This window comes from Nyctereutes procyonoides, unplaced genomic scaffold (genome assembly GCF_905146905.1).
Source record: "Nyctereutes procyonoides isolate TBG_1078 unplaced genomic scaffold, NYPRO_anot_genome, whole genome shotgun sequence".
Taxonomy (NCBI): Eukaryota; Metazoa; Chordata; class Mammalia; order Carnivora; family Canidae; genus Nyctereutes; species Nyctereutes procyonoides.
This window is the reverse complement of record NW_026575139.1, coordinates 2650630-2662947: the sequence shown is the minus strand read 5'-3', so window position 1 is coordinate 2662947 and position 12318 is coordinate 2650630. Positions and strand designations below refer to the sequence as shown.

The 12318-nt window shown below is 48.5% G+C and overlaps 1 protein-coding gene across 5 annotated transcripts in view; it reads left to right on the top strand.

Annotated features, from left to right (window-relative positions):
• The window catches only part of PPP2R5C (protein phosphatase 2 regulatory subunit B'gamma), a 122277-nt gene that overhangs the window by 1890 nt on the left and 108069 nt on the right, over positions 1-12318 (top strand). For 4 of the 5 annotated variants that reach the window (XM_055304084.1, XM_055304081.1, XM_055304082.1 and 1 more), the window contains exon 3: positions 12094-12256. The exons of the other annotated variant lie outside the window; for it this stretch is intronic. In XM_055304084.1, coding sequence (XP_055160059.1) covers positions 12094-12256 — 163 coding nt within the window. The remainder of the gene's footprint in view (positions 1-12093; positions 12257-12318) is intronic. 5 annotated transcript variants of the gene reach the window in all.

The window sequence follows — 12318 nt, the reverse complement described above, 5'->3', positions numbered from 1 at the left end:
CGTTCCCCAGAGCTGGATCATCGAGGTCCCTGGTCTTATCACAGATGACATTAATTTGCAAGTGTCAGACTCCTTCTTATAAGTCGAATTAGAATGAGTTCAGAGTTGTCTGGGAAACACAGTTAACTGCTGATTATAGGCAGTAGCCTTTTTTTTTTTTTTTCTTAACCCGGCGGGGGGGGGGGGTGTATCTTTTCCTTATCATTTGGTGCATTCCAAGCCTCCGTCCTCTTGAGCAGGTGGTCTGTTCCAGCAAATCTGTCACCCTCCCCAAAGCAAAAAGGCAGAAATCCAAAAGGTTCCTTAAATATCAGTAGTTGGGGATTATCCATGCCAGTCTTTCCCTGCCCTTTATTTAGCACATAATCACGTTTTACTGTGGTATTCCTGCTTTTGACTTGCTTCCTTCCGTGTCACTTTTTTGACTACATTGATTTAAATGAAATTTGGCCACCCCGCGAGGGTGTATTTTCTTGTTTACTGATATTTCACTAAAACTGCTAAGGCTCCCAGCCCTCCCCCAAACCTTTCTTGCTTACGTACCTGTCTCTTCTCACTGCTGGTGCGACAAAGAATATCAGTGTATGGCTCATTTATTCTTGTTGTAGCAGAGAGAACGTGACTATAAGGATGAATGATTTTGAGTCTGAACCTCAAAAATCCATCAGTTAACTCAGAGATAATGAAACCGCTAATAATTAGAATGCGTGTTTTTAAGGTGGATTGGGTTCCTAGACTGTCAGATGCTTAAGACTCTTGAGGTGTGGCCTGCAGTGCCTGAGTGTGATGCCCCACTTGTCTTTTTGTATTTTTTCTAGTGCTACTAAGAGCTGGAGCTACAGAGCTTGAAATTACCACCGAAAAATACTGAAATGGTGGGCCCTTCACTACTTCCTCATAAGGATCCCAGAGGCAACATGGCATGTTAAGCATGACAGTTGGCAGGTCACTGTGTAAATTATTTTTGCGGGAACACAAATTGAGGCACTTGAATTCATATGAACTTTGGGTTGAGCCTGGTTTTTTGTTTTGTTTTGTTTTGTTTTTAATTGTTTCCCTCCTCAGCCTTCATCTCACTTCATATCTGGTTCCACTCAGTGATCAAATACGATTGACCCACTCAGGTGCATGAAACCCTCATTGGGCACTCTTTCCCTCTCCTGTCAACGTTACTCTGAACATGAATATTTTAACCTGAACAATTCAAATAGGACTGCTATTCCCGTGCTGCTTTTCAGACCTGTTCAATGTCACGCTACTTTCACAGCTGGCTCTCCCTCGGCTCCGCCCATGAACTCACCTGTGTGAGAGCAGTTACCATATTCAGGGCTTCCCAGCCCGAGGGCCACACAGAACAGGTGTCCATCCAGGGCAGAGTAGCCAGGCTTTTGGGAAATCACCCCAACAGAGAAAAACAGAACAGAACCTGGCCTGTGGTGGTTTGACCTAACACACCACTTCAAGAATGGGAAAGTCCTTGTACTAAAATTCTGGCTGGCTGTAACCTAGCCTGTGGAAAACGAAGAAACGAGTGGCTTACACTGCAGAACGCTCTTTTCTTAAAAGACAGCCTGGGGAGGTTAGTCGGAAGGATGAGGGGCAGGTGTTTTCACCTGGGGATTAGGTAGTAAAAATGCTGACTCCTGATTGCCACTAAGTGATGTCACCTGGCTTCTGTGGCCCTCGTACCTCACCTTTAAAAATATGGTGAGTCTCAGATTTGGCCATTTTTAACTATATGGGATAGATGAGGCATGGCCCCTCTTGAAAGAAAGGAATTTTCCCTGCAGGATGTGGGGCAGAGAATATCTTCTGCTGTAACAAAATGCTATTAAAGGTCATAGCTGCTGCTGTGCACGCTTTTCTAGAAATTTCTTGCTTCCTTGAATGACGTGTATCGGTATGTTTTGTTTTGTTTTATTCTCTTCTCTTTCAAGTAGGATGTTTAAATTTGACTTACCCACATGTGTCCTGGAAACAAAAGTTTGCCCAGTCCTAATGGGTCTATTTCATGACACGCTTCTGGGGAGTGAGGCCGCAGGTGGGCTCCTGGGGAACGGGAAGTTGGAGAACTCAGCTCTGAGCACCTGTTCTCACTGTAACCTTCAGAGCTGTGCAAACATAACTAGGCACGCTTTATCAATATCCAGAATCTTAATAAATCGCTCAGGTTTGTAAAGTCCGTTTTGGAAGATCAGACCATGCCACAGTAATTTTTTTGTGTAGTTGCTTTAATTTGTATACTGTGTCCAGTTTGCTTTTAAAAGTGTTAATAGTCTTTGTAAAGTGATTTGTTTTAAGCACATTAAAGGTTGTTTTGAGTGTTGTTCTCTGGTCACGAATTTTATGTCCTGCTTCAGCTTAGCTTTGTTTGAAAGTCTCTACAGCAACTCGTACATCTGTTGTTTGAAACTTGAATGGTCCTCTCCCCAACTTGTTAGCTTATCTTGACATGTTCTACTTTTAGTAATGACATTTTTCTCTCTATGATCTGTCCCTTTGCCTCTCCTCCAACCCACCTTGGTGTTGCAGAGAGCAGGGGCCAGGCTTACTGAAGTCCCATAGGTGTAGCTGGTAGACTTATGTCTCAGAAATTAAAACTGAAATTTCAATAATAGTAATTCATCTAACAACAACACCCATTACATGGTAACGTAGATAACATTTTTGTGAAGAGTATCTTTTTAAGAAAATTGGACTTTGTAGTCTCGGCTGTGTAGCAGGAATTTTAACTTGAGTGCCGGAGGACAGTGGAAGTGGTTTGTTGGTTGGTGTGTTTCCTGGGGAGGCAGCTGTGAGCATCACCTCCTGCGATGAGAGTCCCCAACTCCTCTTCCCTATAACACCAAAGCCACGGTCTACAGGCTGAATTCTGAGCCCGGGCTGTTGCGGGGCTGGGGGCTTTGCCGCCACATTCATTGCCCATCATTCTCTTCCCACTTTTTCTCCACACAACCCTAAACCGGACTCCAGTGAAACTCAGGACCCAAAGAACCAGTACTTTAAGATTTTTTTTTTTCAATTCCTAAGTAACTATTACATATAGGGGTAGAATTTCCTGCTTTTGATCACCACGCCTTGGCCCACTTTCCCAGCCACGCTGCATCGTCTTTGCTTAGAGTCCTGGTGTTCAGGACAGAGGCTCTGCAGAGGGGATAATCAGCAGTGGATTGGAGGGCATGTGAGTTAGCAGATTCTGTGAGCTTCCCATCCCTTTCCAGGGCTCGCTCCTCCATATGACAAGCAGGGCGCTGGGCAGACCCTGAAGTGCCTCCCAGGTGAGATCTGCTCTACTGAACAGGCACTCCATTCAGGGCTGTTGATACATGTTCCAGATGCTTCCCGCAGGGCTGCCCTGCAGACTGTGCACTGGCGGAGGTTTGCCAGCACTCTCGGCCCTCCCTACCCTCCAGTTTTGACAACCCACAGTGCCTCCAGACATTCCCAGACATCTGGAGGGCAAAAGAGCCCCCGGTAAGACCACTGCCCTAGGAAAACGCCTCCACAGAGGATGTACGTTCACTTGCAAATCATGCCTGACACACATTCCTCCTTTAGAATAGCAATGTTCAAACCAAAAGAGCATCAGCACCCCTTGTTACACTCTTAAAAATTAGGACCCCGAAGAGCTTTTATTTAGGTCAACTTTAGCTGATAACTTTTCTTACTAGAAATTAAAACAAATTCTAAGAATATTCATGAATTCATCTAATGGCAACACACCCAGTACATGTTGACATAACAGCATGTTTTTACGAGAACTAACCATTCACAAAAATTCTCTGAGAAATTCTCTGTTTTGAGAATTGTGCCTTGTAGCCTGTGAAAAATTGGCATAATGATGGTTATAAAGGCAAATCATGTCTTTGTGTTGTAAAAGCACGGACCCTAGAAAGTGTCTCCAGGAGCCCCCAGGGCCCCCCAGGCCTTGTTTTGTTGAACGCCCTTTACATGTTCATTATCCCCCTTACTCCGTTTGTCGTCTGAGTTCCAGCTCAGGTTCATTTATTCTGAAATCTAAAGGAAGCTTTTCTCACCATCTTGGCCCATGTTTTTTCCATTTTTTAAATTCGAATAACAGTTATTGGCTCTACCGGTCACTTATCATTTATACTGCCTTGGACAACTTTTGTTTATCTAGATCTGCCTCCCTAACTAGATTAAGCACTCGAGGACAGCAATTTAGCTTGGTTCTTCTTTGCACTTGCCGTGTATGTGAGGACCTGGAGGCAAGAAGTGTGTGTTGGTGGGTTTTAAAAGTTCTCAGGAAGAAAGGGAGCTTCAAATCAGTGAGCTTGCTGGTTTTCTAATATGATAAATTAGAAAGAAAAAAAATATTATGTTTCTTTATCTTTCGATCCTCTAAAGAAATTTTGATGCAGAGTTTTCTTTCAGTACAATCTGTTTTAAATAAACAGCAGTGGACTAAAGCAAAAGATTATGGTACTTGGGTCTTTTTCTAATGTCCTGTGAACATTTTAAGAAGAGGGTTTTTGGTTTTGGTTTTAGTTAGCCTTTATATAGCACCAGAGGTTGGTGGTAAGATGTATAGTCTCAAAAGATCTTGTTTTAATTAAAGAAGTTCAAAATAGGATTTATCTTTAAGTAGGTTTCCGATATGATTTTCAGTGCTTTGTATTTTTTGTTTTGAGTTTATTTGGAGAACTTTTCTCAGTAGAACATACATAGACATGAACAACATAGGGACTAGGGGTCCCAATCACCCCCCCCCCAGCGTACACACTGAAAAATCTGTTGTGTAACTGTTGATTCCCCCATAACAACTACGAATAGCCTGTTGTTGACAGGTAGCCTTACCAGTAACATGAACAGTCAATTAACACATGTCTGATATCATACAGGTATTGTATATTGTATTATTACAATAAAGTAAGCTAAAGAAAATGCTAACAGAAAATACATATAAACATAGTGAACTTACTAAAAAAAATTGTGTAGAAGTAGGCCTGCACAACTCAAACCTGCGTTAAGGGTGAACTGTTTATTTTTTAAACTATTTTATAAATTTTATATATATATTAGAAAGTTTTGTGTCTTGCTGTACAAACACTGGGAAAGACAAAAAGAACATTGTTGTCACCTGTTAAGAACTTAAATGTTGACCGTTTCTGGTGTTAACAACGTGTCCCACCCATTGCTCATGGGCATTGGGTAGACTTGGGAGTGAGTTGGCCCTCCACCCATCACACCCTGCAGCTGCTGAAGACATGGGACAAGATGGAGCACATTTCTTGTAAAGACCCAACCAGAGGAAATAGATGCTTTAAAGCCCCTCAGCAAACACAAGGTCACCATTAAATATGGAGCCCCAGAAAGTGTGTTGGACCTTAGGCATGTGTTGTACGCGTCTCCCTCTTCAGGAAAAGCTCCATTTACAGGATACATAATTCTAGAAAGAGTTCAGTGAATGACATGAAATCATTTATAAAAGTTTTCCAATTCATGGAAAAAGCACAGAGTTCCCATGTTAAAGCCGTTGCGGGGTGAGTGCACGCCTGTAGCCCTGCGCGTCCGGGTGCAGAGCCCTCCACCTGCATCTGCTGTGTGAGTCAGTCTGCCCCCAACATGAATCACGGTGATACTTCCCCAAGTCACAGGGAAAATTCATGTGAAAGATTTCCACTGTAAAAAGTCTCCAGTGTTTCCTTAAAACATCGGGTGCCCAAAGGTCAGGGCTTGGCGGTGTCTAACTTGACACATTATAGGTGATGGCCTTGCACCTTCCTGCTGGTATGTTGTGTTCAGCTAAGACTTCCGGGGCTCTGCTCCTGCTCCGGTCAGGTCTAGGAAGGGCCACTGCAGGGAGGCCCTGCTGCCCAAATCCAGGCAATGCTGTCATCTTCGTTTCCTCCACCTGGGGGAGTGAGAGGACAAGGCCAGAATCGAAGGGGGGTTGGATATTAGTTTGAGGACATTGGATTTCCTTCATTTTAAATATTTTATTAAGACGAAACTTAGCATGATTCTAGCGGGATGGTAGCTCTGGCCCCGTGCTGTTCTTACCCAGCAGGAACACCAAAATGCCTGGAGAACGCTAACCATTAGCCACATGTGGCTCTTGAAGTGGATAGAAATCAAATTAAATTTGAAAATTTAGTTCTTCGGTCGTACTAGCCACATTTCGAGTGCTCAGGAGCTGCAGGTGGCTGGTGGCTACCCCACTGGACAGCAGGTAAAGAATATTTCTTGCTTCACAGAAAGGCACCAGTAGCGTTTTCCAAAATAATTTCAATTCAAGTGCGTGTGACTTATTTTAACTTCATCGGCTGTCACTCCTAATACGAAGTATTAAATTTAGATGGAAGTGGATGAAGTTAGGGAAAAGCGGATGGTAGAAGAGAAGGGAATGTGGGGGTGAGAAGGAGGGGCCCTGCTCCCCACCAGCCCAGGACTGCCTGAGTTGCAAAGACTTACACCTGACACCCGGACAAGGCCTCGCCGTCTCCCATAGGAGCAGGCCTGGGGGAGGCCCAGGGGAAACAATGTGCTTCCCATTTTCCTTTTTAGAAATTTTATCTTTGTTTTGGGGATCAAAACACACATGGTTAAAAAATAAAATAGCTTAAAACTCGATACTCTCTCATTTCACCCAGTGTAGCCTTAGAAGCAAGCTTTCTTACCTGCTCTCCTGATTGGCATCCTGGTCCAGATCTTATGGGAGGAAGTATCGCATGGCAGAGGGCAGGCCCTGGAGGGTGCCCTGTCCATCATGGGAGTGACCTTTCTCTCTCCCCAAGTCCTTTTCCTCCCTGGACGCCTGCTTTGCCACCTTGCAGGCTTCCTTCCAGGTGACCCCTTCCCAGTCACCCCGCAGGCACACTCTGACCCCCTCCCGAGTGCTGGGTGCCATCATGGGTGCTGGGGGTGCAGCACGGGACACAGCAGGGCCCGTGCACTCGCGCAGTTTGCTTTCAGCGAGGGCCAGGTGCGCTGGTATGTGTAAGGGGCACTGTTGGTATTTGGTTTCTCACACCCTATGGAGCAGTGGCCCCAGAGCTCTCAACATCAGGAGAACCCCCTGACCCCTGTGATATCAAAGCTACTCAGTTTCCAGAGGCTGCTTCAGGTGGCCCGGGATGGTCTCACCAAGGAGAGGATGTTAGAGGTGACTCCCGAATGTGAAGAAGGAGCCAGTGGTGCAGAGATCTGGGGAAGGGCGTTCCAGCCAGAGGAAGTAGCTAGTGCACAGGCCCTATGGCACAAGTGAGCTTGTGTGTCCACTGGAAGGGAGGCCAATTTGGCTGAAGAGAAACGAGGGAGACTTGAGCAGAAGGGACAAAGAGATGGGGACAGGCAAGGAAGGTCCAGTGGGATCTCGTCAGCAGCCCTTGGGTTTTATTCTTAGGGTGACAGGAAGCCATTGAGGGTCAGACTCTGACCTGGGCTAGTGGGTTCTGCAGTGCCATTGACGTGGTTTGAGCAGGAAAGGAGGATGATCTGACATGTATTTAAAAAGCTCTCTGCAAAAAAATAAATTAAAGCTCTATGCAGCTGCTGTGTAGGAAATAGAGGGACAAAAGTTGAAACCAGGGGACCCCCTGGCAGCAGGTCCATCAGATGCCCGGGTACCGCATACCCAGAGCTGAGGCCGCAGCACAGCGGGCCGTGGGTGCTGGACTTGGGTGGGCTTGTCAGCAAACAGCTTGCTTGGCAGGTCTGAGCTGAGAGCTGGCTCTTGTGGCTTCCAGCCCTGAAAGGCGAGTGCAGGGAGCTTTGCTCGAGGGGCCAGCTCCTACACTAGCAGCCTTAGTTTTTCCTAGACAGCCTGGTTTCTCTGGAGACCACCTTTCTTGCCCTCACAAACACTCGAGGCTGACCGTGCCAAACAGCAGGGCTGTCCCGGCACCACCGGTTGAAGAGAGTCATCTCCCATCAAGTGGTCTTGGGTCATAATTCTGTTCCATCGATCTATGTGGCTGTCTTTATGCCAGTACCATACTCTTTAGATGAATTGTTTTTTCAAGATCTTAAAAAGTGTGCAAATACTTCTTGAGCTCTGAATCACGGTCTCTGGCACACAGTGGTGATAGTCCATCATAGTGATCGTCTAATTGCAGAAGGGGAGAATTTTAGAAGAAATTTAGAAGATATTGGAGTGTAGAATTGCTGGGATATGGGACACAAGGGAGGTGGTGTCTGAAGTCCAGGGAGCAAGCAAGGTCCAAGCTGGCATCACTGCTCCCTGTATGATCCCAGGAGATCACACTGCACCATGGGGCAGGGCGCTGCAGGGCCCTGGGGTAACAGCACCCATCCCGGCTCAGGCTCAGGACAGCAGCTGGCCGTGAGTAGGCTGGGGGGTCCCAGCGACTGTTCTGTGTAGGCAGTGGGCCCCCTGGGCACCGACCACTACATGTCCAGTTGGCTGCTGGTATTTGGTGTTCAGAGTGTCTCTGTTTCTCTGGGCCCCTGCCTCTCTCTGCTGTTCAGGGACCCCTTAGGGTCCTCACCTCCTCAGGCCGCGCCTCCCTTCAGAGTGCTTCTTGCAGGTGACCACATGTGTCTGTGCACACAGGGGAGGCCCTCAGATATCTGACTCCTGGCCATCAGACTGACAGCTGTCCTGTCTTGTCCATCCTCTGTCCTGTTGTCACTGCACGTCAGGGCCCAGATCTCGCTTGTTCCGTTGTCACTCAGCCGAGCCTTGGTGGCCTCCCAGTCAGCACCCAGCATGGTCAAGCCTCTTGCCCTCCAGACAGTCCGAGGTCCCTCCTGAGGCTCTGCTGCTTGCCCTGACGCTCTTCCCGGCTACCTTCCCGAAGCTGTTACAGGCCTCCTCACCTTGGCCTCAATCCGGCAGCCTCTCCCTGCTGCCCCACTGCCCTCAGCAGCCTCCACCAGCCCCAAAATGCCAAGTCCAAGTCTGCAGACTTTGGCTTTGAGTGCCATTTGGTGGGTTGACCTCCTCCTTCTTCAAAGACTGTCTTTTCTCAGCCTCATCCTTCTCCTCAGCCCCTCACCCCTCCACCTCTTCCACTCTGCACTCCTCTGCTGGGTGGTCTCCTCATTCGGTGACTTCAGTGACCATGGAGACGGGTAACTGCAAAGTTCGTGTTCAGCTTGCACAAGGTGTCCAAGGACCAGGCACACAGCTAGGCCCTGGGTGGGTGGAGAAGGCAGCCAAGGGCGCCAGGCGGTGGCCAGGACACCGAGGACAGCAAGCACTCTGGCCCTTGTCCACAAAGCAGAGAGCTCGGGGGGCAGTGAGGATGGGTGTCACCGTGTCTTTGACTTGGACCCAGCATGCTCACAACCCAGCTTCTTGGCCCACTTCTCCTTCTCATCACTGTGACTGGTGCCCCCAGCTGCCCATCCGCTGGTTCCCCGGCCCTCTGCCGTGCCCCCCCCGGAACTCCCCATGCACCTGCTAGCTACTGGTCTGCTGCAGGTACTAGTCCCACCTGCGGTCTAGACCTCTAGCCTCCTCGTTTCCCGTCTGCAGGCCACACTGCAGCCCGAAGCGCCTTTTGAACAGGAAGATAAATTCACACCGTCACTCTGCTCAGTGCCTCCTGCATGGCTTCCAGGTGCCCGTCTGGCAAGGGTCAGACGCTGACCTGGGCTAGAGGGCTCTGCAGGCACCTGTGGCCCCCAGGCTCCCCGGATGCCTGCTCACCTCTCTGCAGCGAGGGTGGTCACACTGACCCCCACTCTTGGTGGCCCTGCCTGAATGCTGTCCCCCCAGGACACACACACATGCCCTCAGAGGAGCCTGCCTGACCTGGCCGGTGTGGGGCAGTCCTTGGCTCTCACAGAACAGGCCAGCGTGGCATCCAAGCCCTCCTGGAGCTGACATCCCATTGAGGGAAAGACCAGACAGCCACCTTGTAACAGAGCTCAACCAGGCAGGCGGCAGCCCACGGAGTTGACCACACTTCTTGGAGGCCTCAGGGAGCTGCACTCAGAGTGAGCAGTGCACTTCCTGGCTCCTCACCTGAGCGGACTGGTGCAGGAGCTGATGACCTGAGCGTGGGGCTCTAGAGACCACTGTTAAGCCAATGGGCTGAAGCCGAGGCCTAGGAAGTGACTACAGTGGATTAGCCTGGGTGATGGGACTAGGTCTTCTTTCTAGAAGCTCTCTCTGCCTGTCCCAAGGACAGTGCTCGGAGGAGGGCAGCCAGCAGGGCCCACGCAGAAGAGCCAGTGGCTCAGAGTCAGCAGGTCTTAGGGATAACGTTTTTCCCTGTCAGACATTAGAAGCCTCGCCTCAGCGTGTGTCATGCATGGGCTGTGGATATGCATGGAGTTAATTCTGTTTATGAGCTAGCCCCATCACCCAATGCCAGTGTTCCAAGCTTTGTTGCAGGAGATGGCCAGTCCACTCCTGTCTGGGAGGGAGCGGCACGTGCCCTGTTGTCCTCAGGGTCCTCATGTGTGGCACATGGGATTCAGCATTATAGAAGGTGGAAAGGAGGTGTAACTACTAGACACATGTGTGTATAACTTAACATTTTAAGACAGGTACATGGCCTAGGAAGAGCTGTTTGTCACTGGGGGGTGAAAACTAGGGCTTCTGGGGAATTCTGGGGAGGAGGAGAGGTATGAATAGGGTTTTTAAGGATGAAGACCCAACTTTCACGGTCAGGTGGAAAGAATGGCACATGTTAAAAATGACATCCGGGAAAGCCCTTTCAAGGGAAAAGCTGCCAACTGTGGGAGAGGAGGGAGCCCAGGCCCTCGCTCCCTATTCAAAATCCTGTCTATGTCTGGGCGTCCTGCGTCTTGGAAAACTCTTGCCAACTATTCCTAAGCACCTTATTTTAAAATAAAGCTGCTCTGACTTCTTAGTAAAAATTCCATTCAAGGAGGAGAGGAAATCGTCGGGTGCTTAAGTTGGTGCATCTGCTCTCGTAACTCGTGTGATTAGAAAAGGCTTGGTGGGTTTATGTTTCTAGGGTGAGTTTGGTAGGCTTTTGAGAAGCGCCTACATGCACATACAAACTCCATTCCTTTGGGCAGCCTGGAGGTGTGGGAGGAGTGAGCGGGTTGCACAAAGAATCTTGACAGTCGATGCTTCATTGACCCTCGCCCTGGCATCCCCGCAGGGGACCATGCACACCTGAGCAACCTGGGCAGCAGGACCCCCGACTATGCTGCACATGCTCTCGATGCCCACCCCCATCTGCTTGGGTGTTTGCACAGCTCCTTCTCCCCTTGCAAGCTGGCCACTTGTCCTCAGACAACCCAGGTGTTGTAGTGCAGAGATGAACGCACTAGATTTGGAGCCTGGAGATGAATGCAAGGACGGGGAGGCTAGAAAGAAGAGCATTTTCTGAGGCTTGAGGGACAAGCACTTTTCAGTCATTATCACAGATTGCTGAGGGCTGAGTGGTGCGTCAGCAGAGAAGGTGTCTGCTCTGCAAGATGCCTATGGCTGCTGGACAAATGATCACCAACTTATTACAGTTCCAGAGGTCAGAAGTCTGAAATGGGGCTGAAATCAAGATGTCAGCATGTCTAGGTCTTTCTGGAAGCCCGGTTGAGACTCCATTTACGTCTCTTCCAGCGTCTAGAGGCCTCCTGCGTTTCTTGGTTCACGGCCCCCTCCTCTCCCTTCCGAGCCAGCAGCATGGCTTCTTGCAATCTCTCCGAGGCTCTCACCTCTGCTTTGTCATCTGCTTCTGTGTTGCCTTGTCCTGTCTTATCGAGACCTTGTGTGATTATACAGGGCCCGCTTTGACAGTCCTGGATTTTTACCGTGTCCCATTTCCAAAGTCCTTTTTGCCAAGTAAGGAAGCATATTCAGAGCTTCCAGGGAGTCAGATGTGAACATCTTTGAAGGGTCGTTATCATCCGCCTGTGTATACAGGCATCAGCCTATGTAGTAAATGTTTAGAAGTAAAAAGTTTGAAGGAAGCCGTGAGTAATGAGGCATCTCTGTGAATCCCTTGAAATCCAGCATCCAGAGGTGGGATCTAGCTTCCACTCAGGCCACTTTAAGGAACGATGTTTACGGCCAAGTGGAGGGACTGTCCCTGAGCAAAACTCATATAGATTTTCCAGATTCTAACTGTGCTGTAAACCACGACCGTTTGAGGCATGCATTTGTTTCTGTTTTTATTTTGGAAACAGACTTCCAGCAGGAAAAACAACCTTGCTGCTCCCCTGTCTACAGTGTCCAGCAAAATAAAAGTGCCAGTCCCTCAGCCCATAGTGAAGAAGGAGAAGCGGCAAAATTCCTCCAGGTTTAATGCCAGCAATAACAGAGAGCTTCAAAAACTGCCGTCTCTAAAAGGTAATCTCTATTATTTGTGTTTTAAAAGTCAAAGTGTGCCTGTTTAGGGAGGAGGAGTGTTT